Genomic DNA, 24,568 nt, shown 5'->3' on the forward strand with positions numbered 1-24,568 from the left:
TAAATGAAAAGTGCCTCTTTGGTTTATATATTTAAATTAAGGATGAAATATATTTTTGAATCCACTTTAGGAGATGAAATAAAAGATTACAAAGCCCGTTTGTTGTTGAAAATAAAGGATGGGTTCCAGATTAACAATGCAATCCTTACACAAACACATCCCTTGTTGATGTGGGTGGTAGGGTTGGATGGCATGTAATCACCTCTGACATTGAGGGGGCGGAGGTTGCCCTGGCAGATGCCTCAGTGTCAGTCAGTCAGTCAGAAAGTTACTGCCAGCAGTAGTCAGCTGAAAGCCACATTGCAGGGTGAGGGCATGGCATTGGCAGCTTAGGATCTGCTAAAGAGAGATGTTTGTAAGAGGAAGAAATAAATTCAAAAACCAATTTGTACAGTGGAAGGAAAGTTTGCCTCTTTAGAGAACAAGGTGGAAGGTAATCCACCCAGTAGTCAAAGAGATCAGGACAAATGGAAAGCTCACAGTGGTTGTTTTGTCAAGAAGGTGTGAATGAATCCAACTTCTGTAATTTGCTGTGCGTATATAGATTCCTGGAAGTTTTGGTCGGCCACAGCCAACGCCATAACTGGTGATTCCTACCAGATAATACTTGGTATCATTTGGGAAATAACACATCAGAGGACCACCACTGTCTCCCTGGAACATAAAAAACAAAGATGAAAATTTGAGTGATGCGTCATTGTTACATATAGCCATCTACTTCTTTCAAAATTTTCCTCAATGCATAGGGATAATACAAGGTGTGAGCAATACCTTTCATGTTATTGTAAGCCTCCCAGAGAGCTTTGCAATTACGTGGCATATAAATAAGTAAATATCTTGAAAATATTTACAAAATTATTAATAACCAAAAGAAAATACAGATTGCTAGGAAATGAGGGTGAATCTGGAAAAGCTGAATTGAGTAATCATGCATTGGTTGAACTGCACTAACTACCATTAGGACATTTACAAAAAGTGATCATAGATATTCTGGGAATTTCAGCTACACAAGCTTAATAAACCTACCCAGAAATTTAGCCTATATACCCAGAACCAGGAGTGCATGACGATCCATCCAATCTTAGCTATCATAACAGCGTATTATGTACACAGGAGTTAAGAAGAACAATCCTCACGTGCCACCTTGGGCTTCTACTGGGAGGAATGGCAGGATATAAATCAAATAAATATTTTGAAATGTTTGGATAGAAGTAATGTGATCCAAGTGTTCCGAATGAAGAAATAAACATTCTGGCTGTTCTGTAAAGTTCCTCTGTTTTTATCTCTTACCCCCATCCCTTAGCTAACCTACAATCTTCACTGAGGTAAATAACAGTTACTAAAAATATCGGTGATGGGATTTAAAGTTTTCTATTTTCCTGCAGTGCATAAGGCATATTAGTCATTATAAATAATGAGAAATATGCAATTATGATATCGCTTGAATTTTACTGACTCTTCTAATGTCCTTTTTATCACGCAAATGACATTAACCAATATACATTTCCCAATGTGACCAACTACTGTGCTGCTACTTCGCCTTACAAAGCAACCACATGACAATAAGTTTGGCCAATATGTCTTTAAGTGGACTTTTACCTGGCAGCTATCAATGAGCCCAGTTTCGGTGCCAGCACAAAGCATATTCCATGATATTGCCCCACCATACCAATCAAATCTGTTACAGACTTTCTGTGGAATAATATCGACTTCAGCTTCTTGTAATATGCGTACGGCATGACCTATAATAAACACAGAGTATTTTTTTTGTTACTTTTGTTTAATGTTCTTGAATGTACAGGACAATATAGGTATTGGCAGCTCTGGGGCCAGTACCACTCTCCTGAGCCTAATGAACCAGAATGTATATTCATTGTTAAAAGAGGACTTTGTTTCTTGACTCCCAACATCGTCATGGATGACTTGTGTCTTGTTTCCAAATGCTTCTCCAACACTTGAGAACACACCACAGTGAATTTTGTTGTGTGTTCTGGGCAGCTTGAAGCATGTAAGTATGTGTAGCAGTTAATGGGTTTCCTATATAAGGTGATGCTTATATTTCTGCTATGTAGCTGCATAGTAGTGTCCTGAAATGTAATCTCTGGTATAGACTGGTCCACAGGTTAATGAAGTCCTCATAGAACTGCTCAAGTGCTTCCTGTCCAAGAGTCCAGATAATAAAAGATGTCATCAATGTATCTCAGGATAGTTCCTGACAGGGGATTAATATTACAAATGGGCTGTTGGCAACAAGTGTTTTTGCGTGTCAGATTTTTCCTGGAAATGGTACAGCTGAATTAAATGGGAAAAATGCAGACTGGCATTTTGATACCAGTGACATTGTGTGGACATTGCAAAAACGTGTATGTATGAACATTGAACCCACAATTACACCCATCTGGAAGCATCCTCAGGTAGAGGAGAGGCTTTGGGGGGCAGGAGCTGAGGAAGTGTTCATAAAGATGTTAGCATATTATAGAGCCATACAAGTGCCCATGACAAGGCCATTGTTCTGAAGATCCATGTTCTTCCAATGTAAGTTGCACTGAATTCAATGGCATTTACTTTCCAGCTAAATATGTTCAGGACTGCAGCCTGAGGTAACTAACCCAATTTTCACTCTTAATAATAGTTTAGTTTAAAGGAAAAATAAAAGATTTACCGTTCTCTTGTGTGCTTCCCCATCCACTTATGTAACACGGGCTGTCATTAGTCAAGATAGGAGGAATATCAGGTAAGCAGATGGGCTGAATATAGTCATTGTACTTGACAAACTTGGCAAGTTTAAACAAGGCAACATCATTTTCAAAGGTGCCCCATTCAAAATCAGAATGGACCATGATAGCTCTGACCTTGTGTATTACAGTATGAGAGTCCTGTTTATAAAGATGATGTAAGCCAATCACAGCCCTCCAAAATTCTGGATTCCTAGGACAATAAAATCCTTTGTAGGGTCAGTAATTACTACAGAAGTGCTGTTTCAGATTTGAGAGTAACAGCAAAGCAAGCTGAAAACACATGTAACACAAATCAGTTCAAGAATTACACTCTTACAACCACCTTGGGATCCACTCAGATAACAAACTTGGAATCTTGTCATAGCACACTCTTCAGTAAATATAGTGCAGGAGTTTGTGTCATTCTGTAGAACACTGTTCTTCAACCTTGGGTCCTCAGATGTTGGACTACAACTCCCATTATCCCTGACAATTGACCATGTTGTCTGGGGATGAAAGGAGTTGTAGTCCAACATCTGGGGACTCAAGGATGAAGAGCAGTGCTGTAGATTTGTTTTATGATGCCAACTATCCTCTTTGGAAATTCTATTCAGAATTTTTAAAAGCAGGTTTTTTTAGGAACTGACGAGAAAATTCGAAGATTGTTCATCCATGCAAAGAACTGCACAGATAATTTTGTGTGTGGACACGGGCCTGTTGAGTACAAGCCATTCTAAACAGCATGGCAAAGCTGAAGCCGTAAGAAAGAAAAGATAGGTGCCATTTATATTTAAAGTGGGTTAGATAATCTTCCATGATATCAGGCTCTTTTAAAACATGAGCCTATGGTGAAAATCCAGAAGATCCTTTTACAGGTAAATTCTGTTGAACTTCCAAGTACTGAATCCAAAATGGGTCTAGCTGTGTTGGAAAAAAAACGGATCATCCTAGCTGTTGGGCAACAGTGACTCATTAAGGTGGGCTCTGATCTGAAGGGTTCTCTAGAACATTTTCAGGCAAACTGAGGGGAAGGTTAAGGTGGGCAAAAGGGGAGGAGAAAAATTAGTTTGGTGGAGAGAGCTGCCTCATGCAGGTGCAGAGCTGCTACAATTGGTGGCCAAGCAGGTCATCGTGTTCTGCAGTACCACAACTGAAACACATCATTATCACAATGTCATTCCAGTCAAGGCATTTTGGGGAAATGTAGCAGCCCACCTGGCAACTGATGGCAGCAGTTTTGCTTGAAGTAGTGGGAAAAATTGTTTTAAGCAAGCTGGGGGATGGGGGAGATGCTGCTGTTTTTATCAGTAAGCCCCCATCCCTGAAAACTGTTCACCTCTCTCCCAGAACTGAAAATACCCTCCTATTTGGCAACTTAGGTTAACTTGTTTATTGAGATAAAATATATGGAGTACAATAAAAATTGAAGCACTGCATCAGTGTTAAATATAGCCTACTACTTCTTTCAAAATTTTCGTCAATACCAATCTTGTTCGATTTGGACCGGCTGCATGCCCCATACCCCACTCGGCCAAAGTCTATATAATTGCAGCAACAGCATATTCTTTGGAAAATTTAGTCCTGCCCCCATTTCCCTTTCCTCTTTCTGCTCTCTCTTGTATCATTTTCTAGACTTTTACGTTATTTCGAGCTGCCCTCTCATTCATCATATATGATCACACATGGACTGATCTACCATGGAGGATCAAGCAAATGCTAACTAAAAACGGGCAGTGTGAAGTGTCAGTCTAGGACTGGGAATATCTAAGTTCAAATCCTCACTCACCCATGAAGCTCACTGGCTGAACCTGGGCCAGTGATACACTCTCAACCTAACCTACCTCAAAAGGTTATTATGAATATGAAATGGTCGGATGAAGAACCATGTATGCTACTACCCAGAGCATCTTGTAGAAAATGCTGGCTATAAGCATAATAGGATACCATCTATTTCATATTTTATTGTTGCATTTACATGTTGCCTTTTCTCCAAGGAGCTTGCTTTATTTATATCCCATTTTTCCTCCAAGGAGCTCAAGGTAGCGTATATGCTTCTCCCCTTCCTCATTTTATCATCATAACAACCCTATGAGTAAGTTTAAGAGACTGTGTCTGACCCAAAGCCACCCAGGTGAGCTTCACAGCCAGTAAGACTTTGAAACCTGGTCTCCTAGATCAGCACTCTAACCACTACACATTGCCTTTTCATAGATAGCAGAGGTGGAAGGGGCCTACAAAGCCATCGAGTCCAACCCCCTGCTCAATGCAGGAATCCAAATTGTGAAGAGACTAATACGGTACACCTTGAAGCTGGCCATATATAGTTTGTTAGCTCACTGCCCCCTGTGTTTTCCTACAATAATATTAGCCTGCTTGAAATCTGAAACTACTGTATTTATTTGTCTGATAAAACATGCTTGCCTCAGTTAAAACTGTTTTCTTTGTTGAAATAGTTACTCCTTCCTACAAACAAAACATATTTAAGAGCTCAGCAGGATGCATTGTATAGTTGCAAATTGTCTGAACATTTAAAAAGTCTTTGTAGTACTCCTATACTCCTAGAGCACTGAACTCCTGATGTGAACATAGCTTACTCCTATGTTGTCAGACCTAATACTAACAAATCTTGTGAGAAGAGCCCAACGAATGAGTATGTATTCACTAATAGGCAAAAATCCTTGCGGTTTAAGAATGTACCTATAGCTAATAGATATTTCTATCAAACTTTAAAAAGCAGGGAAATTAGGTAGCTCTAGCAAATGCACCAGGGGAGCAGGAGACTTGACCTCCTCTCTGAGATTGTACTGCCCTACAAATTTGTAAAAATGCAAACACAGTTTGGGTTGGTCTTTCACAGTCCAATCCACTTCTGGTGTAGCAAGCATTTGGTAACGTGCCTCTGAGCATATGGTGAGTGGTGGCAAGACCTGCCATCTCCAAAGACGGAGAATTACATTTTTGTATGTTTGTTGTTCTTTGCTTCTTTTCTGTGTTACTAATGTTTCTACAGAGAATTTAACCTAGAAAATTTTATTTCTCTCATTATTCATCCTAGAAATCTGTGTCAAATTTTTATTAATTTCAAAGCCTTTTTATTGGTCAATGTTATATGATGGTGAAGATAGCCTTTTTTGTTTCAGACTGGTGGTTATGCTCTATTTCTATTTGGGTGCATAAACAGTTGAATCTGAAACTGCAGTTTGATGTAAAATCAGACTGATTACAATATGTTGTTACTTAAGCAATGACTCTAGCTGTTGGAAAAAACAAACTTGGCCTGCCCAAGATGCATGTTTTTAGCCTGCTATGCTAATACTACTCCACTTAAGGAAAGGTGGAAATGGTCAATTAAAAACATAGAGCACGTCTAGAATTTTGCTAGAATATATTTCACCTCCCACTGTTTTATCCTGTGCAAACTGAGACACTGCTTATGTTCACTGGAGACTATTCTACAGAACAGTCAGTGCCATTCTTCCACAATTGTTTTTGGAGCTTTTTTTTTTAGTGTTGCTGTAGTTCGCATATTCACAGAAACAGAAGCAAAAGAAAATGATTTACTATAGGAAACTTCACTAAAATTGCAAAGTAAATCAAACATATTTAAAGTGACTATCTGAACGATATTAACTGTTTTAATACAGTTGCTTCCTCCCTGTTAAAACAAGATCAGCACAGCACATGTCTTGTTTGTTATTTGGGCTGGCTGCAGGTGTTGCCACCACTCACCATATGCTCAGAGGCACGTTACCAAATTCTTCCAAGCTACACAGCAAGTGGATTGGACTGTGAAAGTCCAACCCAAATGGTGTTTGCATTTTGACCAATTTGTAGGACATTACAATATCTCAGAGAGGAGGTCAGGCCTCCTCCCCTGGTGCATTCACTATAGCTGCCCAATTTCCCTGCTTTTTAAAGTTTGATAGAAATATCTGTGGGCTATAGGTACATTCTTAAACTGCAAGGTTTTCTCCCGTATTAGTGAATTTCTCTGCTTTTTAATCCAGGAGGTAAGAAATAGGATCCTGTGCAAGTATGACGAGAATGGATTGATCATTTGCATGCGTATTGAGTTCAGTGGAATTTACTCCCCTGCAATCATACTTAGGATGGGTGAAACTGACCACAGGGAGAGGGGAGGGGAGGATTGATCATTTGCATTTCCTACAGGAGTTTATTACAGGGACTGGATTAAATGAAATGTTCAAGTTGTCTGGCAGCCAACCCAGAATATGAAAGCTTTAGTATTATATAGCAGTGGTTCCCAACCTGGGGGCCACGAAGTAATCTGAGGGGGCAGTGAACAGTAAAGAAATAAATTATTTATTGTAAAAATTCTTCACTCCCTGGGTGCTGTCTGCTCCCCACTGACACTGCAGATGACACCTTCCCCTTGCCCCAAACAAGAGGGGAGGAGTTGGTGAAGAGGCAGATTGCGTTTCTGGTATGTCAAGGGCAGGTGTCTGCCTATAAAACACGTGGCAGACGCAGGAGGCTGAGGGTGGAGCTACCAGGAAGAGGGGATTACTATCACCATCTCTCGTCTCCTTGTACTGCCACCACCGCTGCTGCTGCTCAGAAAAGAGGGCTTTTCGTAAAGCAGAAAGAAGCTGTTTCCTTCTTCCTGCCTGGCAGCTGGCCTGCCTGCCTTTCTTGGCTCCTGCTTCGTTGACATTTCCTTTTAAAAATTCTTATTTGCAAGGCCATCCAGATGTCGTCTTCAGCCCAGACAGAGCCAAGAAGCAGTGAGGAAGCACAGGATGTGTGTACCAGTGTCCCTCCTTTCTTCCATCCCCCAATCTCTCTCTCCAAGATGCTGTGGCAGTTGAGGGCTCCCCCCCCAACGTGCCTGAATGCATGCATGCCTGCAGTTGCTTGCAGGAGGGGCAGGTGTGTTTGTATGTCTCTCTGATCTATCTTCTGCTCCGCTTTCATTCTCCAAGTGCACGCTAACAAAGTCCTCAGTTCTGATGATCATCCCAAGGCCTAAAAGCACTAACCCCCTCCTCAATCTGTGCACCTTGTTGTCTGCAGTGCATAATCTAGCATCTCCATCACCAACACACTGCTGCTTCTTGATTATTATTAAAAAAAAAGAAAGAAGAAAAAGTTCAGTGGGTTGGTTGAGGCTGGTATTCAGTAGTGTAGTGGCAAATTCAGACATACAGGGTCCCTTCATGTTAATCACAGCCATGCCCCTCCCCATTTTTTTGCTGTGGGGTTGAGAATGAGATCCTTGTTAATGCCTAGGAACCAATAAGCATGAAAGAGGAGAGTGTTAGCACTGAGAAGAGTATCCTCCGTAGCTGACTTGCCTCCTTGCACTCAGATTGGCTCCAATCAACAGGAAAGAAGCATGTTAGAAGATTCTTATCAGTGGCTAACGCACTCCCTTTCATGTTGATTGACTTCTAGGACGTTGAAGATGCTGAAGACATTGGGACCCTGCTCCCCAAAATGTAAAGGGTCTAAGAGACCCTGAGACCCTGCACGACTACAACACTGCTGGTATTGCAGCAGAAATGTCTTTATTTAACTATTACTGCACTGATATCCCACCTTTCCTTAAAGTTGCTCAATCCTTACCCCAACCCTGTGAGATAGGCTGAAAGACTGTGTTTGGTCCAAGGTCACCAGTAGGCTTCATGGCTGGGTGGGGATTTGAACCTGGTTCTTAGTCCAACACTGTAATCCACTGGTGTTGGGAGCCAGGACTGTACATCTTCAGACCGGGGGGGGGGGAGAGGATACCAATTTGATTTTGACCTTTGATTAAGAAAAGAAAGCAGCACCTCCCTGACTGCAGGGAGCTTTTAATGGAAAGGGATATCTGGATATATGATTTTGCCACACAGCATTTTCTCAATTAACAGAGACTAAAATTACAATTATCATGTGGGGGGGCATGAAATTTTTTTAGCTTATAAAGGGGTCCTGTACTCATAAAGATTGGGAACCACTGTTATATAGCATAGTAGGGGAAGGTTTCAAAAGGGCAAGAAAGACAAATGTCTTTTTTCTTTTCTGTCCTGAAACATTCCTTTTACCCCTAAGCCATGACCAGCAATACAAGGCTCCTGTTCCAGGCTGATTGAAGACATGAACCAGAACACTCCTGTTAAGGGCTAGCGATGTACTGAAACATTTAGTTCCAGATCACCTCTTGTAGATAGACTTCACAATTTAGCCAATGCTTTTTTTGATTAATACCTATTCCTCAGACATAAAACTGACAGAGATTTAGAACAGAAATATACATACCTAGTTGTTTTAATGCAGTGTGCCGCTGTCAACACTGAATTGCTATTAATTAAAGATCCACCACATATATGGCGGTAAAATCCATTAGGGGATTGAACTTGCAGACTAACTTGCCATGGCCAGGCTCCCAGCTGAGCATCATGTCCACCTATAATCCGCATCCCTGTTGCTGTCTCATCCACAAGAGGTCTTGTTCCACATTCTAGAAATCAAGAGTTATACTGATGAAATGCAGTGTGTTTAAGAGTTCGGTGAAACACAGCAAGCATTCAGGAGTAACACAGCACATTAGAGCCATCGTTTCAAACTATCAGTTTGACACAGTAGTTCTGTTATTGGATCACGTTCTGTTGGAGAGACTGTGCAAGCCTGAAGGTACAATAAGGGTTTATGAAGAGATACAAAAGAATACTTTTTAAAAGTATTGTTAAAAAAGGTATATAAAACACACAAACACGAACGAATAGGGGAAAAAAGCACTACAATTCAACAAGCTGAGTACTTTCTATTACAAAACAAAATACTTAATGAAAAATATGATAACATAGTAGAAAGTCTGGATCAAACAGCAAGTCTAAGTTGAAATCTGACAGAGGTTCACAATTCTGCAGCAGATTCAAAGAGAAGCCTGAGAAGACTTGCAGCAGATCCAGGTCTGTTTATTGTCCAGACAAAATGATAAAGGAGAAGTAAAGTTTAAATAGAGGTCAAGGAGCAGATCTCATTCCATTTAATTTTGCAGCACCAACCTGAAAAGGCTCAATTCAAATCCCCACCCAAGGGAAGCATCACGGTCCCCATCACAGTAACATTCAAAATCCCATTTACATTCAAGATCCAGTTTACAAGATTAGCATGAAAACTCATTTCCCTTTTTACATGATTATGATACATTTTTAATGCAAGCCCAGAAGTCTTTTTTATTATTTTAATCATAGAAAACTGTTCAGTTGCATAAAGAAAACCACATTAACAAGGCAAAGGTGTGCAGTATCTAAAACTTTCTGTAAGGCTATATGGAAGGTTGTGTAAAACAGCAGAAAAATATCCTTTTTCTAGAAATTAGGGTATACATTTGATTTTTTTTATAGTGCCCCGGAGTGGAAAATAGGTTTTATATAAAAACTCTGTGCACAGAAGGCTTTTGCAAAGGTAATTCACCCTAAATATTTCCACTATTAAAATTAATTTATCAGGGGTGTAGTTGTGCAGGGTCTAAGTGGGTCAGACCTTTTAGTTTTTTGGGAGCCAGGTTCCAGCAGGGTCCCTATGTCTTCAGAATCCTATGAGCCAATCAGCATGTGTTAGCTGCTAAGAAGTCTTCTAACTTGGTTCCTTGTCATTTCCAGCTGACTGGAGCCAGAGTGAAAGCAGGACCTTTAGTGTAGTGGCACCTACCCTTTGGAATTCCCTCCCCTTAAGTATTAGACAGGTGCCATCTCTGTTATCTTTTTGGCATCTACTGAAGACCTTCCTCTTTCAACAAGCCTTATTAAATACAGATCCTATCCCAGTCTGCATCTGTGTTGGAATTGCTTTTGAAGATGTTTTTAAAGCTTTTTTAAAAATATGTTTTTAACGATGTTTTATTTTAATGTTTTTACAGATGTTTTGTTTTAATATATTATCTGTTTTTAAGATGTTTTAGAGTGTTTTTAGTGTTTTGTTTGCCGCCCTGGGCTCCTACTGGGAGGAAGAGTGGGATATAAATTTAATAAATATAATAATAATATTAGTTCCTTCTTCAAAAAAACACATTGTGGAGAGTGAGAAGTTTGTAATTGCAGAAGAAGAGAAAGTGAACCCTGATGATAGCATCCAATCTACATCATCAAGTGGTTTAGTAGCAGCAGGGGATAAACATATAGACACTGAATTCAGTAATTCAAGCAATATCTCTGACAGTGACAGAGAAGCAGAAAGCAATACTCAGGCCTGGCCAGATTGTTCTATAATCTTAGAAGGCTATATAATCTTAGAAGGGGGCGTGGCTATGACTATTATGAAGGGACCCTACACTTCTGAATTTGCCAGTACACTACTGCATGGCTTGCTTCTAAAAGTGCACAAGAGCCTAACTGAACTAGTCAGATATGCTTAAAAAGATGATTAAAATTTAAGCCAACATTAAGTTTGAATTGGAACACTTTACCTGTGCTCCACTTTACGTTGCTAAGTTACTTCTTCTTACACTGTCACCATCTTGAGAGTATTGACAAACCTAATAAAATGGCCCTTTCTAACTTTGCATGATGCAGTTTTGCCTAACAAAATTAAGCTAGTATGAAGTGATGACTTTGCATTTTTGGTTCCCAAGTTCTTTGGTCGTTCATTTTGCTGTCATCTTATTAACACCTTGTCTTGTTACACTAACCCAAACTATGGCTTAGAGTGGGATTGCTTGAGCATGTGGGCTCCTGGAAAGAAGCTTGCAGTGGCTTTGCTGCTCCCTGGTCCTTTTTGCTATCACACTGCACTGTGCTAAGCCAAGGTTTGGCTTAATGGGTCACAGCCTTGTGATTTTTATGCAATGTGTAGCTTGACTTCTATAAAATTAAACCAGTGACTAAAAGAATAACATAGGCACTTCAATTTAATAGTCTTTTACATTATCTTATCCTTTTTTTTACACAGGAGCGTGCTATCAATCCCCATTTCTGAAATTCCTAGTTGTTGTTTAATACAGTTAACCACATGTACCAAACGAGTCAGCATTTCCTTACATTTTTCCTGCAGTTTCATTGTTAGCTTTAATATCTCCAACTGCTTCCATATATTCCTGTTCTACTTTGGTTGGTTTTCTGGAATCCTTCCAGTATTTAATGTATAATATCCATGCTATCATGAGTATATATAACACCTGTATCTGGCTTGTTTGTTTTTTTGTATACTATACTTCATCTAATTTAATAAAAATGTTAATATGTTCATTGTTATTTAAGCGCTGAAAAACTTCATTTATCACTTCAGTCACCATGATCCAAAAATTTTCTGCCTTAGGGCATTTCCACCAAATATGGATGGTACACCAACAGAATCTCAACTGTGTGTTTATGTATTTATTGTTGTTATAGCTTTTATGTGAGCCACCCAGAAAATATTAAAAATATTTATTTTATACAAATGAAGCAAACTGTAACATGTTTAGCACTATTTAACATCCACTGAGGTTCAAACCAGATTTTTATAAATTTATTTGTAGGAAAATGCAGTCTTGAAGCAGGGTTTCTGAAGTTAAATTACAGCAGTAGCGTTGAAGAGAAGCGAGAGCTCTACTATTCTATGATTCTATAGTGGCAGCTGGACAGCCACCTTTTGGGTATGCTTTACATTGGATTCCTGTATTGAGCAGGGGCTTGGACTCAATGGCCTTACAGGCCCCTTCCAACTCTACTATTCTATGATTCTAAGTGGGTAAGAGGGAAAGTTTTGATTGCAAAAAACAGAGCACAGAGGAAAAGCTTACCCATCACCTCCTTTCCTGCTGTTGGTCACCTGCGCGATCCTCCCCACCGCGAGTGCATTTTTCTGAAAAGAGAACACCTAGGATGCTTCTAGATTTCATGAAGGTTCCTAGTGCTCTAAAATCATTGCTTTTTACACTGTACGCTATAAGCAGAATGACAATGGACTTTTCACATATTAGCAGTTTTTTGGGGCACACATCTTGCTGTGGTCGGTCCACACCATTAGAATCATAGCTTTGAGGGCAGGGAAAAAGACAATTCCTCCTCTTCCTCCCCTTACTTCCTTAAAGTGTATAAAATTATGCATGGCATTGAGAAAGTGGATAGATAAACGTTTTTCTCCCTCTCTCATAATACTAGAACTTGTGGACATTCAAAGAAGCTGAATGTTGGAAGATTCAGGACAGACAAAAGGAAGTACTTCTTTACTCAGCGCATAGTTAAACTATGGAATTTGCTCCCACAAGACGCAGTAATGGCCACCAGCTTGGATGGCTTTAAAAGAAGATTAGACAAATTCATGGAGGACAGGGCTATCAATGACTACTAGCCATGATGGGTGTGCTCTGCCACCCTAGTCAGAGGCAGTATGTTTCTGAAAACCAGTTGCCGGAAGCCTCAGGAGGGGAGAGTGTTCTTGCACTCAGGTCCTGCTTGCGGGCTTCCCCCAAGCACCTGGTTGGCCACTGTGAGAACAGGATGCTGGACTAGATGGGCCACTGGCCTGATCCAGCAGGCTCTTCTTATGTTCTTAATACACTTGCAGACTATTCAGAGGGGTCCTGCTGTTTACAAAAGAAAAATCTTATCTATAAAGTAGGAGTAGGGGATTAACTTTATTGTTGCCCTCTGCCCTTTTCTCTTAGTTCACCAAATTGTTTTCTTCCTACACTTCAATGCAGAAAGCAAAAAAGGGGAAAAACTGGAGTTTAAAGAAGTCTGAACTAGGCACCTTCAATACCAGCACTGAAATTGTCGGTTTAAGTATAGGATTCATTTTAACTTTTTAAAACTTTTTTTTAATGAGGTGCATGTTGCATGAAAGTACTGAGGTTTTCTTTTGCTCAACAAATTATGGAAATTCTCTCTTCCGGAGCTTACAAAGGGACAAGCTGAGAAGAATGAACATAAGTATAAAGAAACACTGGCTGCATGGGACCTCATCATGAAATACATTAAATGACAGTTAAGAACTTTAAGGATAGAGATTGACTTCATCCTATGTCATTATTATTTGATAATTTAGAAGACTGTTAAACCATAACTCAAATTCAATTATTTTTCCAAACCATTATATTTATTAAGCATTTATTTGATAATGAAAAATGTTAACATTTCTGAACTGCAATACTTTTTATTCTATCCTTTGATATACTTTTTAAATCTGTACTCTGATACTCTTCTGTGTCACTTTAGTTTTTTCTCCCTTAGAGCAATAAAATTAAAAAAGAATAAACAGAACCTCAAAATAAATGCTGCTAGTGCTGTCCTGAAATGCTTATTTGAAGAATGTTATTAGTCTGAACTGTGACAAAGTAAACTTTCCTATACAAAACATGTGTTTCTATGTATACGTGGGTGCTTCCAAGCAGGCTTGAGCCCCAGGACCTTTCCCTTGGGACCTAAACTCCACCAGATACTGTGGCCAACGCCGTGTGCCAGGAAGAGGGGGAAAGAGACTTCGTCGCCCTCTCCCCCTAAGCAGCTTCTCACAGCGGCAGTCCTACGTGTCTCGACCTTCTGGCAAAACAGTAAGCCCACTTAACTTAGAAGAGCCCAGTAACCTCAGGACGGAAAGAGTCTGCCGAGTATCCCACCGCGCAACCCCCTCCGAGATGCATTTGCCACCTTCATTCCATATGGGCGACTTTCGCAGTGGTTGGGCACACTTGCGTCTTGCGCATTTCGCGCCCAAAATGTGACCCTCTTGAACCCGCAGTCTGCAGGGGCTAGTAGTTTGGAGAAGTTTCCCCTCCCACCACTGGAAGGGTGCATGCGCAGTTCATTTCGCGGCCTAGCGCCTAACGCGTGAAGGAACCTGTCCGGCCCAAAGTTCTCTCGACGCCAACGGACCACCCAGCACACCGTGAAAGGCAGGGAGGAAGCCGCGCGCACCGTGTGTAGGAGCCACAGACGACAGAGCTTTGGGTAGGGATTTACACAGCAGCGCAACCAGCGCCAATATGGGTGCGAAGCAAAACCGCCGCATCGTCCGTCGAAGAAAACAAATGGCGATCAACTCCCCCTTCCCGCGGCGGGAGTAACGCTGACCATCACGTGACGGATGGGAGAGTGGCCTCGCGCGAGAAGTTCCTCGTGGCGCGCGGCTGTCTCGGGCTGCTGATTTACGCCTCTCTTAACAGGATGTTTATTATCCGTCTTATATCCCTAAGACAAGGCGGGGCCTGCTTTGGAAATAGTGTTGGGAGATGGGATCTGCACGGGGTGCGAAAGTGAGGCGTGCAGGATGAGCCCGACTTCTTTCAAGGCTTGCCGTGGCAAAACCTCCCTTTTTTTCAATACCATGGTCTGTGCTGCCCTGGTGTTGACATAAAGGAAAGAAAAAGAAATATATGAAAGCCTCTGAAAGTGAAGCTAAATGAGCTGAGCAAGAAAGGAATGTTTACTCGATTTTTGTTGTGTGACTTCAAGTTAATTACAACTTATGGCGACGCTATGAATCTGCTACCTCCAATAGTTACTCTGCTTAAATCCTGTTAAAAGATCGCCGACAGAATGCACCTCTAGCTTTCAGAAGATAAAGGTAAAGGTGTCCCCGCACTTGTAGTGCTAGTCGTTTCCGACTCTTAGGGTAATGTCTTGCGACGTTTACTAGGCAGACCGTATATATGGGGTGGGATTGTCAGTTCCATCCCCGGCCTTTCTTTACCCCCCAGCATATGCCAGGTACTCATTTTACCGACCACGGATGGATGGAAGGCTGAGTGGATCTCGACCCCTTTTACCAGAGATTCAACTTCCTCCTTCTGTTGGAATCGAACTCCGGCCGTGAGCAAAGCTTTGGCTGCGTTACCGCTGCTTACCACTCTTCACCATGGAGGAAGATAGATGGGGTTTTTTAGAGGTACTTTAAAATAACATTTCTGTATCTTCCCATTCAGGAATTTTTTTCTCGTATTTTTAAATTCTTTATCAACAACTTTATTGAATCTCTCCCACCACCCATTTCCTTTCAAGTTTTCATGTATGCAAAATATGTCCAGTAAATGCAGGAAAGCATATTGGAAAACTTGGGGGGGTATGTAAAAGAAGGCAGGGCTCTGACCTTTTCATCATGTGTTGAAGAGAGAATTTTGACGAGTGACGCTTGTCCTGCAGGCCTGAAAAGATGTGCACTTGCTCAAATTCCTTCTTTTACACAACTATTATGGCTGCAGCACCAGGCATGCTTACAGTAGGGCCCTGCTTATACGGCGGATTCCGTTCCGGACCCCCGCCATAAAGCGGAAATAGCCGTAAGGCGGAACCCCATTTACTTTAATGGGGCGCGTCGTGCGAAAATGCTGCAAAAGCGGCTTTTAAAGAGGGGAGGAAAGCTGCCGCATTAGCGGAACGCCTACTGTACTTGTAATCAGGCTTAGTTTTGAGTTTGGTGACTCATCTGGAGCCCTCACCTCCTTTTCACCTTATTAGTCGAAGGACAACTACATATATATATTGACATTTTCAGAGGCTTTTAACTTTTTCTGCCTGCTCCCTTGCTTGTATACCAGAATGGAATTTCACAATTACAATTTCCCATTCTTTAGTTTTCCTTGTGTACTTTTCCCCACTGAGGTTAGTCTCATACTTTGTAACATGTTGAGCTAGGAAGAACAGCCTGGAACAAGAATGAGAAAGAACCCTTTATATATTTATTTGAGGATTTCTAGTCCCCCTTTACTGTCAGAGAAACACTCAGTGGCACATATCAATAATAAACAATAAAACAAAACCAAGGAAATTAAACATAAAACAATACAGCAAGATATAAATGGGTTGTATTCAACTAAGTCCTATTCAGAGTAGACTCACTGAAATCAATGAATGTAAGTTAGTCAGGTTTATTAACCTTCAGCAGATCTACTTGGAGTAGGATTTAGCACTGGATAAAGCCCTGAAGCATCAAATTTAACACTGAAACCATAGCGTGCCAATAAAATTCATGCAGTGATAGAGAAAAGGCTTGCTGAAACAGAATCTTTGGCCAGTGGTGGAATACTAGTAAAATAGGAGACAACCACATTTCTCAGGTAAGGTTGCTTGTTTACTTTGTTGCTAGCCACCTTGAGCTCAACTGAGGAAAGATGGGGTATAAATTTTGAATAGGTAAAACACTGCAGCAGAAAAGGCCCCTTGACGCTTTTTTGCTAACCATATATTAGAAAGTGGTAGAATGCACAGAATGGCATCACTAACCCATCTCAGTGGATGGGCAATTTCATACTGGTAGAGAGTGTCTGTAAATATATTTAGTATGTTTTAGAATGTTTTTAGTGTTTTGTTTGCAGCCCTGAGCTCTTGCTGGGAAGGAGGATGGGATATAAGTCTAATAAATAATATTGGTCCTAAGCCATTTAGGGCAGGAGTGGCTAACCTGTGGCTCTCTAGAATGATGTGGGCTTCCAAATCCCACTAGTCCTGGCCAGCATGGCCACTGATGATGGAAGCTGTAGTCCAGCAACACATCCTTTCTGGATCTGGCAGCTGGCTGAGACACAGGGGCAGGTGTTTTTTTTATATCTTTGAGGGTACAGGGTAGCTGGAGCTCACCGACCAGCCTGATGTTTCTCTTGTATCTTCCTGGTTCTCTTCAACAATTGCCTGGCTTGGACAATAGCCATAGGAAATACTAGGCCAAGGATTAGTAATTTAATAGTCCTCTCTCTTCCTCTACTGTTCCGACTGCCTTACACTGAGATGGACCATCGGTTCATCTAGCTCATTGTTGACACACTGACAGTGGCTCTCCAGGGTTTCAGACAGGAGGCTTTCCCACCCTACCCAGAGATGCCAGGGATTGAACCTGGGACCTTCGGCATGCAACACACATTTAACTTGCATGAAACAACCCTTTTTGCTTTACCAGTTCTTTGATTTGCAGCAAATACTTTTTGTATTTAAATTTTCAATAAACAAATAACAAAACAGTAACTGGGTATACAGAATCATTTGTTCTGCCCATCTTTTTATCATAGTAATGATCATTTTTACAGCTCAGAGTTATATTAAAGGCTTAGGAGCAGGCCAGGCATGTTTGCTGGGTAGAGAGAATCATAAATGGGTCTTATCTCCAAATAAGTGTTTAGGATTACAGCTTTAATGTATTTCTAATATTTTGATAACTAGCAGCCCGGCCTTCTGAGAGGAAGAGGCCAGCAAGAAGAATAGATCACACTCCATGTCAGGAAATGGGTGCTGTGGAGATGCAGTAGTGCTGAAAGCTGTGATGGAGGCCATCTTGCTAGGTCTGTTAAGAATGGACTGCCCGTAATACTTATGGGCTGGTTCATCAAGTTGTTGAACATTTTCAGTATTAGTCTGTAGAGTTTTTAAATCAGTGTTTCCTCAGCATCTGAGTTTATTGACCCCTTGATGAGCTTACAAAGTTGTCAATGACCCCAAATGAAATAAAGTCAATAAATATTAACAGTCGCCATTACTAGAAATCATAAAATGTAAAAACACCAGGAATACTGTTGTATTATGGAAATCTTATTGAATACAGACTTTTTCATTGTCAAGAGAGGTGCACTTTGTATATGTACATGCCCTTTATTTCTGAGGCTCATAGTTCCAAATTAAAGTTTTTTTGCACTATACATCAAAAACTTCTTTTCCACCCCAGGTCTTTATTACTCCTGTGCACAGTCTCATTGACCCCAGGTGGTTTAATATCGACCACTTTGGGAAATGCTGGTTTAAATGCATATTTAACATAAAGAATATGGTAGTCCTACAGGCATGTTAAAAGTACCGTAGGAACAGAGTTGCCAGCTTTTGAACTGTCTCCTCTACAAACCCCTTTTACTAGCAATTTCATTGGCAAAACATTGCAGATGGTAATAGCTACATTACAAACATACTTCAGTTTCATATCAACATAGGCAGCTATCTTTTATAGTATCAGACTTTTGTCTATTCTAGTGTTCACTACACTGATGGAGGTTCTTGGACAAGAAATTTTTCACATCACCTTCCATCAGGTCCTAATGAGGTGCTAAGGATTGAACCTGGGATCTCCACACAAAACGTGCTCTGCCATTGAGCTATGATCCCTCTCCTTACCAGTTAAACTGCCATGCCACCATGCCCCACCGCAAAGAATCCTAGGAATTGTTTGATGCAAATACTGACAATTCTTTGGAGGATCCATAGTCCCCACTCAGAAAATGTTCAGTTCCGTGTCAGGAAATCTTTACCTGCTGATTTCTGCAGATCAAACCTCTTACAATCACACAAGCTGCCCAGGCTGATTTCTTTTTGGGGAGCTAGTTAGCAATGCTATGCAGAGGTATGTTTACATATTTATAGCTTAAAAAAGCATGCAGAAGCCTTTACAGTTCTTAACTTGTGAATCAGCTATTTAAAGTGATGTTAGTACTGCTTTAATTGATTTAGTTGATTTAAGTGAGCTATGACTTAATGTGCTCTAAGGTTTTTTCCAGCATGCTCTGTATTTCATTCTGTAACTACATTCCTTTCAAAGAAGTAACCTCCTTTCTTGAAAAATTATCTTTAAAAATGCAATCCTAAGCATATTTACTCAGAAATAAAATTTCACTGATTTCAGGGAGGTTACTCCTAAGTAAATGAACATACTCTTGCCATCTGACTTGGGAGTAATTCTCTTTTAACTCAGTGGAACCTCTCAGTAAACATTCAGATGACTGGACTGCATTGGTACATTGAGAATTATTTTACAGCATAACCAATGATATGTGGCTGAATGGGTGTCCAGTGTAAAGGGACATATATACGTTGCAGCTTTACATCTGAGAAATTTGCTTTGTCAAGATCGGTCCAGATCTCTCTTGTTAAGCAACATCCATCAAATAGAAGTTTCCATGTTGGGAAGTAAACTTGCTGCCAAAAGTATTCCCAGCTTGAACGATCTGCAGCCACATGTTCCAAGAAATAAAAAGCTCCACCCTAAGGAAAGCAAGAGACCATTTGAAAAATAGCATTTCAAGAAATCAGGGCCTAGGATGTTTTGTGCAGAATATAATATATTTTCAGTGCCTTAAAATTGTGTTCACCAGATATTTATGTTCCCGAAACATTCACTGACCTACTTGTAATTTGGTTGTCACTTGCATTAATATCGGTGGAACTTCCAAAAGACCCAGTGGCCAGAGGACTTAAGGGCTCCTGGTTTTTGTGTGGGTATGTTATTACAATATATTGTAAACTGCCTTGAGGGTCATTCAGTCAAAAGGCAGGACACAAATCTTCAGAATATATATCAGACCCGGAACATATTCATTGACACACAAGCCAACGGCAACTGCAAACACTGAACTGCTATAATTTCATATAGGGAATGGCTGCTGTCTCAATACTGAGGGATGTGGAGTTAGCGAGTACAGCATTTGTGCGAAGAATGGAAGGCCTGTTGGTCTGGGGTAAAAATCTTACTAAGAGTCTACTGGGATTATATCCTGGGGAGTGAAGAAGCAGAGGTCTTGAGAAGCCAGGAGGACTAAGGATCATGGCAAGGTAGCAGCAGCGCCAAGGAGTCAAGTGTGAGCGAAGTACATCTATTTATTCTAAACAACGGTTCAGATCCCTAGTTGAAACATCAGAAAGTCTTTAGGCCCCTTAAAGACAAAATTATTGCGGAATAAGCACCTCATTGCTCTGGATACAAGAAATTGCACCGCAGTCCTAGGCATATTATTGAGAAGCAAAGTCCCGTTTAGCTCAACGGAGCTCATTCCCTATGTGTGCCTGCAATGGCGCAGTCACATACAGCTACCTACGGCACCCCTTTGCTAGTTTCTCTAATACAACATTTCTACCCACCCATGACCCTTCTGGTGCCCCAACCCGCCCCTCTTCCCTCAAATACGTACAGGCTTGAGTACCCTGTAGACTTCGCTCAAAGCCCCTTTCACGCTTCGCACTGAGCAGAGGACCAAAGTGGAAACGACGACATCCACAGAGGAATCGGCCACCTGGTGCAAATCCTCTGCTGGGGTCACTAAGAAGTTGTCGAACCGAAGATGCTGGTTCTGGGCTATGCTTTTGGCTAGACTCCGCTGAAAGTGGGGATTGGGATCCGTGCAGATTACTTTACAGTTTCCCGGGAAAAACTGGAAGTTGGAGCCAGTACCCGTGCCTATCTCCAGTAGTCTCAGTTCCCCCGAGAGGCCTGCAAACGCCAACAAGTTGCCGAACAGCTCTTGTTTCTGCCGTAACGTTTTCCGATTGTAACTGACCGTGAACTTCTCCAGGAAGGCGGGAAAGAATACCTTCTTGCAGAAAGGCCCCCATATGCCCAATAACGACAACACGTATATGGGCAGGGCTAGCAGCTGGAAACAGAGACGGAGGAAGAAAACCAGCGCCTTTGCCATTTTCGACCCCTTCGAAGCCAAGTTAGCCCCTGTAAAGGGGCTATACAGCCTGTCTTTGAAAAGTTATGAAGTGATTGGATTTCTTTCGCCCATCGCTTACTTCCAGTACAGACCTCCAAACGGGCTTGCAGTGGGAGAGTTCTAACAGTATTTACTCGATTTACCGTCTTTTCTCAGGCTACAAGTTATGCTGACTTCCCTGATCCCTCCTCAGCGTTGTTGTTTTTTACGAGAACCAATCTGCCCGAAGGGAAGAAGGATGGGCGGGACAAGCTGCGTAACTCTTTCTTCTCTGCCGTCTGGAAGAAGAAAATTGCCTTCCCAAAGCGGCTTTTAAAATTTTTTACAGCCTGCTCAGATTTCCCTGCTTTGTCGCATACGCACACGGGGGAGGGGGGCGACTTGAGAAGGCCTTATGAGCTGGGGTGGGGGGAATAACCAGAAAGAAATTCTTTCCCCATCCATCTACAGCTGTGGTCATTAAGGGTCATTATGTAGTCAAGCAGGTTGGGAAATGTGGTTTCAGGATCAAATAACTTTTCAGGGAAAATCTAGCTTCAATAATTATACAGCCTAAAATCATTCATGGCATTTTTTTATTCTTCTTGGTCTTACCCATATTATGAGAATCTAAGATACAGGGATATGACCTATCAAAAATATACACTGAAATCATGCAAGTGTCTCTTTTGTCCTGCATATTGTGTGTGTGTGTGTGTGTAATGTACAAAAATAGCTAATACATATATCTCATAATAGCACGCATCCGCATGATGATCTTTTAAATATATGCATTTATTATGTTAATGCACAATTTTGTTTCTTGTGGAGTATGTGTTTCTTTATTATAGTGCAGTTGGTCTATTATCTTTTAGAAGAGTTTACAAAAAACTAGAGCTGTAAGGTTTAGTCCATAGATGAATCAGCTGAAGGTAAAGGTCCCTCTGTGTTCCCATGCTAGGCCAGGTTACATGTGCCAACCAACACAACTGCCAGTTCACACAGCTCATCTGACATGTTATTATTATTATTATTAATTACATTTCTATACCGCCCCATAGCCGAAGCTCTCTGGGCGGTTTACAATAATTAAAAACATTAAAAAACAAATATACAAATTTAAAAACACTTAAAAAAAACAATTTAAAAACACATGCTAAAATGCCTGGGAGAAGAGGAAAGTCTTGACCTGGCGCTGAAAAGATAACAGTGTTGGCGCCAGGCGCACCTCCTCAAGCACATCATTCCATAATTTGGGGACCACCACTGAAAAGCCCTCTCCTTTGTTGCCATCCTCCGAGCTTCCCTTGGAGTAGGCACCCGGAGGAGGGCCTTTTATGTTGAGCATAGTGTATGAGTGGGTTCGTGTCGGGAGAGGTGTTCCATCAGGTATTGTGGTCCCAAGCCATGTAAAGCTTTATAGGTTAAAACCTGCACTTTGAATCGAGCTTGGAAACATACAGGCAGCCAATACAAGCGGGCTAGAATTGGTTTTATATGTTCTCACTAGCTGTTAGCATCTGTGTTGGAATTGCTTTTAAAGATGTTTTTAAATCTTTTTTAAAAATATGTTTTTAAAGATATTTTGTTTTAATATATTTTAAAGTATGTTTTTATGATATTTTAAAGTGTTTTTAGTGTTTTTGTTGCTGCCCTGGGCTCCTACTGGGAAGAAGGGTGGGATATAAATTAAATAAATAATAAAAGTCAGTGATATGGGATGAGTGTACCTTGGCAGATCTGGGCTTACAAGTGCAGTGATTATATTATTGTTGAATACATGTTTGCAGGCAGTATAATACATGTGGTGAACATCCTTTAGTTTCAACTTGAACCTCTTCAAGCATTTTCACATAATGGAAGCTACCAAATGCCTATCCACCTTTTTGGTCAAAGAATCAAGCTGAAGCTACAAATCAAAAGGTTGTTTATTTAACTGAAAGGAGGCAGATGGAATTTGGAGGAAAAAACCAGGGTGTGCCTGTGCTTAACCCATCCTGTGCACACTAATTTTCTCCCGCTGTTAGCACTATCCTGCCCTTCCCCCCCCCCCCATCACCTTTTTCCTAACTGGCCTTATTTCTAGTATTGGAGCCCACTTGATGGGAAAACATCTAGGGTGTAACATCTGAGGAGATGAATTTAAATTGTTTTTTAAAGTGTTTTTACATTTGTATATCTGTTTTTAATGTTTTTAATTGTTGTAAACCACCCAGAGAGCTTCGGCTATGGGGCGGTATACAAATGTAATTAACAACAATAACAATTTGCAGGCAAGGGAATGGCTAAGCCCTCAGCCCCTCCCCACCCCTCCTTGCAAGTACTAGTTGGGACACTACCCTGTGTTTGCCTCTTAATGTGTAATACCACCTTTTAAAAATTTAATCTTTGATTTCATACTGCAATGAAACACAATAGCATCGTCAATTGCACAATGGAGAGAATGGTCATGAGTTACCCAGAAAAGTTTGCTCACTGCCCACCAAACACATGGTTGTACTCATTTTAATAATAGAAAAATTAATTAGAGTAGTTTTTTTCCTTCCACAGAAAGGAGTTTGTATTCAAAGCACTGGAGAGAGTGTTTTGAATACAGGCTGCTTTCTCAAGCCCCCCCCCCCCCAATTATTGGGGTTTTGGCTGTGCAGGGCTTTCTTCCAGCACCAACAATCAGCTGATCCTTTGTGCTTGCAGAGAGTGCTGCATTGCACTTTAAAGCCCCAACTGTCACAGGCCCCATGAAGACCCCTTGGCAGGATGGGGGGGGGAGAGATGAGTGGGTTGCAGATATTGAAAAAGGAGTTGGGGTAACCCTGGGAAAAATGCTTCCAGAAACCTCAGGCCGCTTCATGTCCACTAGGTCTGTTAGTGCTTCTGCTAAGGGAAGCCCACAAACTCCCCCCTCGCTGACAATTGACAAGGAGGATTTCTCACGGGCATCCAGCCCAAACTTCGCTTCTGAACTGACAGACTGTAACTAACTGACTGGAATTTTTCAGAGAGTTGAAAGCAAAAGCAGTTTATTAGAATGTGCAGTAACCGTTTGGCCAAGGCCATGCTGGCTGGGGAAGAGAAGCTTACAATTCAACATATTTCTCTCTGCTTTTAGAAAGAGTTCCAGCTTTTTGGCACAAGCTAGAAAGAGGAAGAATTAACCTGTAGAATCCAGGGCTCTCCCCTCTCTGATGTAAAAGAGCGGTGCTGCCTATTTTGCTCTGTTGCAGCAACTCCCTGCTGTCACTTCCATGCCTTATTCCTGAGATAAGCCTAGACTGTTTGGTGTCCTGAAAGATGTTCCAGTATTCAGATTCATGCCTAGAATGTGATGCTGTGCTCCTGTATTGACTTCCTGAATAAAGCTTCATGAAGAAAACTCCAGTCTTTTAGACCTGCATCTGCTTCTTTGGTTGGGAGCCAGGACACCAACAAGCAGCTGATAGTTGGGACTTCAAAGCACCTTCCAAAGGCTTGTCAGGTGCTGCTGATCAGCTGTGCCTACAAACTCCTTTTTGGCCCAGCACCAACTTTACCTGTCTCACATCTG

General features: G+C 41.2%; 2 protein-coding genes across 5 annotated transcripts; both read right to left on the reverse strand.

Annotated features, from left to right (window-relative positions):
* LOC133379629 (transmembrane protease serine 12-like) lies at positions 1 to 14,973 on the reverse strand. Of its 4 annotated transcripts, none has more exons than XM_061615282.1 (6): positions 14,294 to 14,653; positions 12,445 to 12,506; positions 8,979 to 9,180; positions 2,663 to 2,928; positions 1,600 to 1,742; positions 1 to 654 (listed from the first exon to the last, which is right to left on the reverse strand). In XM_061615282.1, exons 2-6 carry the CDS (start codon positions 12,446 to 12,448, stop codon positions 415 to 417), a joined length of 855 nt encoding a protein of 284 aa, XP_061471266.1. In that variant the 5' UTR covers positions 12,449 to 12,506; positions 14,294 to 14,653; the 3' UTR covers positions 1 to 414. The 4 variants fall into 4 exon arrangements, with proteins under 4 accessions (XP_061471266.1, XP_061471264.1, XP_061471267.1 ...); XM_061615280.1 differs by having other exon boundaries at positions 14,230 to 14,653; XM_061615283.1 differs by having other exon boundaries at positions 14,561 to 14,648.
* A 1,339-nt stretch (positions 14,974 to 16,312) lies between these two features.
* On the reverse strand, positions 16,313 to 21,447 carry LOC133379630 (N6-adenosine-methyltransferase TMT1A-like). Its single transcript, XM_061615284.1, has 2 exons — positions 20,521 to 21,447; positions 16,313 to 19,597 (listed from the first exon to the last, which is right to left on the reverse strand). The coding sequence occupies exons 1-2, from the start codon at positions 21,022 to 21,024 to the stop codon at positions 19,361 to 19,363; spliced, it is 741 nt and encodes a 246-aa protein (XP_061471268.1). The 5' UTR covers positions 21,025 to 21,447; the 3' UTR covers positions 16,313 to 19,360.
* Between the last annotated feature and the right edge of the window lie 3,121 nt (positions 21,448 to 24,568).

This window comes from Rhineura floridana, chromosome 3 (genome assembly GCF_030035675.1).
Source record: "Rhineura floridana isolate rRhiFlo1 chromosome 3, rRhiFlo1.hap2, whole genome shotgun sequence".
NCBI classification, from domain to species: Eukaryota; Metazoa; Chordata; class Lepidosauria; order Squamata; family Rhineuridae; genus Rhineura; species Rhineura floridana.

What these genes read in the sequence shown, in the direction of transcription:
- LOC133379630 (XM_061615284.1), bottom strand. Translation starts at nt 21,024, where the DNA reads ATGGCAAAGGCGCTGGTTTTCTTCCTCCGTCTCTGTTTCCAGCTGCTA. An exon ending in TCTACAGGGTACTCAAGCCT is followed by an intron (nt 19,598 to 20,520) that starts GTACGTATTTGA and finishes TGCTTTCCTTAG; the next exon opens with GGTGGAGCTTTTTATTTCTT.
- LOC133379629 (XM_061615279.1), bottom strand. Translation starts at nt 14,654, where the DNA reads ATGCGGCGGTTTTGCTTCGCACCCATATTGGCGCTGGTTGCGCTGCTG. An exon ending in GTCTGTGGCTCCTACACACG is followed by an intron (nt 9,181 to 14,560) that starts GTGCGCGCGGCT and finishes CTTGATTTCTAG; the next exon opens with AATGTGGAACAAGACCTCTT. An exon ending in GGCTCATTGATAGCTGCCAG is followed by an intron (nt 655 to 1,599) that starts GTAAAAGTCCAC and finishes TTTATGTTCCAG; the next exon opens with GGAGACAGTGGTGGTCCTCT.